Source organism: Magallana gigas, chromosome 10, assembly GCF_963853765.1.
Source record: "Magallana gigas chromosome 10, xbMagGiga1.1, whole genome shotgun sequence".
NCBI lineage: Eukaryota > Metazoa > Mollusca > Bivalvia > Ostreida > Ostreidae > Magallana > Magallana gigas.
This window is the reverse complement of record NC_088862.1, coordinates 28,879,980-28,884,128: the sequence shown is the minus strand read 5'-3', so window position 1 is coordinate 28,884,128 and position 4,149 is coordinate 28,879,980. Positions and strand designations below refer to the sequence as shown.

Below are 4,149 nucleotides of genomic sequence, written 5' to 3'. Positions count from 1 at the left end.
AGCTCCAATTTTCATTATCACTATTACATTTCCTTGTTTTCATATCAATTCCTTACATTCTATTGAAAATGGGGTGGGATGGGGACAGATTCCTGATACTGTAAATTTAGGAACAATTATGTTTGTTGCAAGAAAAAGGGGGGGGGGGACTGGCACCTTCCTGATGCTATGTGCCTGGTGGTTAGGTTCAACTTTGCCCTAAAGGGGGGGGGGGGGGCTTAGTCTATACATTCTTTGTTTTGGTTGACAATAGAATGTGTTATTTGTCACAGCATCCACTCTCTCCAAACTCAGAATTTCACTTAGATCAGTGTGTACTTACGGCACTTTATTCAAATCCTTAAAGTTTGTGTAAATAAAATGCTTTTTCCAACTTAGAATGAGATATTGGTGTTGCTTACTTGTCAATTCAGTGAACAGAAGAAACAGTGCTATGGGTTTTTTTTCGTTAAAAGTTACAAAATTGACATTTTTTATGGTTTGGCTTACACCTGTAAAAAGAATAAAGAAATATTTTTGGATAATTGAATGTGAGATGCAGAATTTTCCTCTCCGTCTTCCCATAACCGGCATTTCCTTTCCTATTATACATGTACATTGTATCAACAATCGCTAATAAAATCCACAATTATACTGTTTTATTTCAGTGCATTGTTTAGATCGAATGCTAATTAATATTATGAAATGCGTGATGCATATTTTAAAAACAATTACAATATTAATACAGATAAATAAAATATCCCCCACGAATCTGGCCATTTAGTTTACCCCAGCCCGGATGTGTCGACGCACCTATTTTACCTGTACTCTCCAGGGGAAGTTTCTACTTTCAGTTTAGAACTGTGTCATGGCCAGCTCTTTGTTGCCAGAGAAAAACCTTCAAACAGATATAACAACGACATGTCCGATCTGCTTCGAATATTTCAAGACGCCAAGGATTCTGCCATGTATGCACACGTTTTGTCACAACTGTTTATCGTCATACATTCTTTCCACGTGCAAGTCCAAGGAAAGTCCGGTGGGATTTCCCTGTCCACTTTGCAGACGTTTTGTCCCCGCACCTTCATTTTCAGTAGAGGTTGAAAAATGGACGGAACTTATTCCTGTCAACAAAATAATTCATACTTTGAGTGAGAAAGGAGATAAATTGTGCGACGCCTGTAAGCGAGCAGACGAGGAGATAGAGGCCAGTGATTGGTGTGAATCTTGCTCTGAATTGCTCTGTAATTCCTGTGTTAAATATCACAGAAGAAATGCAGTTTCTAAAAATCATAAACTTATTTCAATTGTTACTTTCAAAGCTGAGTCTAAGGTAAACAATGGTCACGAATCTGCCTCAGTGGTTTGTCATGACCATGGCAAACGGGTGAAATATCTCTGTGTTGACCATGAGGAGTTATGCTGCACTAAGTGTGTGTGCACTAATCACAGGAAATGCAATCAGATTGACGATATTGAAGATGCAGCAGAGAGTCTTCGAAAGTCGGAGAAACTAGAAATTTTATCCCAAAAACTATCTCAAGTTGAAGGTACACTTATGAAAGCTAAATCCCAGGGAGAGGACACCATTACTTACATTGACGATACATCAGATAAAATAAGAGAAGACTCTACAACGCTACGAGATAAAATTGTGCACCACGTTGATTTTTTGTTAGAGAATCATCTATCAGATATCGCTAAAAGTGTAAAACACCAAAAGGATTGGGTAACAACTTTTGTAGATGGAGTTTCCGACCGGCAACAGTTACTGACACAATATTTACACGCTTTGAAAAGTACTGAAAAAAGGCCACCACCAGTTCTTATTCGTGATTATATCAAGATCAAAAGTCAGGTTGGAGACTTTGAATCTTGGGGTCTTTCCCAAATGCGAGTAAAATTGAACTCGAATGTTTCTGAAGATCTGGTAAGGATCTTGGAATTAAAAAAGTTTTCAGATACATGTATGCAGACAGAGCAACAGTTGGTTCCACTGTGTGGCATTGATTTTGCTAATGCCAGTATAAAATTGGTTGCTGAACTGTATGATTCAGAGGGTGATGTTACTGGTGGGTGCTTTCTAGAAAATGGGGACATAGTTTTGGCTCACCAAAGCTCCAACCGAATATTACAATTCAACCATTTCAAGCTTAAAAAGGAGATTAGTTTGAACTGTAAACCAAGAGATATTGTTTCTCAAAGCCCTACTTTACTTCTTATTTCCAATCACAACGATTCATTAGGAGAAGGATGTGTTAAAATGTTTGATCTGGACAGTTTTGATTTTAAAGACGATGATTTTTTTGGGACTGGATGTGTGTTCAGTTTGGCCTTGTCGTCAGGATTTCTATATGCTGCTTGCTCAGATTTCATAGTGAAGTGTGATTTAAAGGGAATTATTCTCAAAAGATACGAAGTTAAAAGGCATACCATGTCTATAGCAATTAGTAAGTCAGATGAAATAATAAGCTCTTGCTGGGACACAAACAATGTTACTATCATGAATAATGCTGGAGAAAAATTGCACTCGTATGTTCACGCAAAACTCAAGTATCCGTATGGACTTGATGTGAACTTTTCTGGGAACATATTTGTTGCAGGCAGAGACAGCAATAACATTCATGTGCTAACACCTAAGGCTGAATTATTGAAGATTTTTGATATTGTTTCACCTAGATGTATCAAATTTAAAGAAAACTCGAACATTTGTTTTGTGGGATCTGTGAAGAGCACAACAAAGGTGTACAAGTTTTTAGAAGATATTTGACAGTTTTTTGTTTAATTGTAAAACTCCCACCCCACCCAGCTATCCCTATGTTGGTCGGTTTGTACATCTGTCCATCTGTAAACAAGAGTTTGTCCAGACCAGTTTTAAGAGAACGATACTATTATAGTTCTACCTTAATGCAACCCTAATCAGTCATTATACATTATGCAAAAGATAAGCTGTACTAGACTTGCAACCATGAGTCACGAGTACATTCAGTACGTCAAAAACCTTTTTGTTGATCTTATTTAAGATTGTACTGTAATACATTTTAAATTAAAAAAAAAAATTGAAGTTATGTTTTGAACAAACGACTTGGTTTACTATTTAGGGGTGTCTACAAGAATTGTGTATGCTAGTTGTCCAAATTATAACAATGAAAACATGATTTATAAGGAACATTTTTAATTCATTGTATCAATGCATAATTCTAACTGCACGTTAAAAAGTGTTAAGTTGTTAATGTTGGCAGTAAATATAAATATATACATCAATTATAATTTTCTGTACTGAAATTTTACTACAGTGATAAATGTATAAAAGGCTAATTGCGATTAATATTAAAATCTGTTATACTGTTTAGTGTTTTTTCATCTTTACAATAGAATATTTACTTATATGTACGTATGCTATTATAATAGTATTCACTGCCCTACTGACAAGGCTGAATTAATACCAGCTTATAATATGTCTTTGGGGCTTTTATACGTGTCGTAAAATATATGTATGACCACGTGACCATATGTATAACAGTATACAGTAATGCATCAAAATACTGTCAATATTTCATTACGAAGACACAAGAAATACAGTTGATTTAGCCATTGATCGTCGCCGCGAGAAATAATTTTTCAGTAAAGTTTTCTTCATCACATCAATATGTATTCTAGTATTTCATTTCAATTTTCAGAATATGTATAATTTTCCTGGTATATTATTTCAATAAAATAAATAAGTTACAAACATATTTTAAAATGTATGTATAAAAATATTGAAATCTGATTATGATTTATGAGCAAATACTAGTAATAAAGAGATATACAAAGTGAAGAATATTAATAACAAACTTTTAATTAAAAAGTAATGCATATATATGGAAATTACTTTATTAGTTTTTTACCTATACTCTTCTTTTTCAACTACATTTTTTTTTCAAGAAATATTTTTAAAAATGTATCATAAACCTATCCTGTTATCTAAACAATGCCTATGCCATTCATATGTCCTTTAAACTTTTTCTATACAATACAACCATAATGGCCTGTCACTTATCCACAGAAGTACTAGTAAGCATATCAAATAAGCAACTTGTTTAAATATCTAGAGATCATATTTATAAACTTTTGTCATATGAGGGCGAGAGAATTTAAGATATTGTACATAACGTACAACTAAAAATA

At 34.1% G+C, this 4,149-nt stretch overlaps 1 protein-coding gene across 1 annotated transcript; it reads left to right on the top strand.

The window, feature by feature from the left end:
* Nucleotides 1–812: 812 nt before the first annotated feature.
* On the top strand, nucleotides 813–3,231 carry LOC117683995 (uncharacterized). Its single transcript, XM_034454394.2, has one exon. The coding sequence runs from the start codon at nucleotides 848–850 to the stop codon at nucleotides 2,747–2,749; it is 1,902 nt and encodes a 633-aa protein (XP_034310285.2). The 5' UTR covers nucleotides 813–847; the 3' UTR covers nucleotides 2,750–3,231.
* Nucleotides 3,232–4,149: the final 918 nt, after the last annotated feature.

What these genes read in the sequence shown, in the direction of transcription:
- LOC117683995 (XM_034454394.2), top strand. Translation starts at nt 848, where the DNA reads ATGGCCAGCTCTTTGTTGCCAGAGAAAAACCTTCAAACAGATATAACA.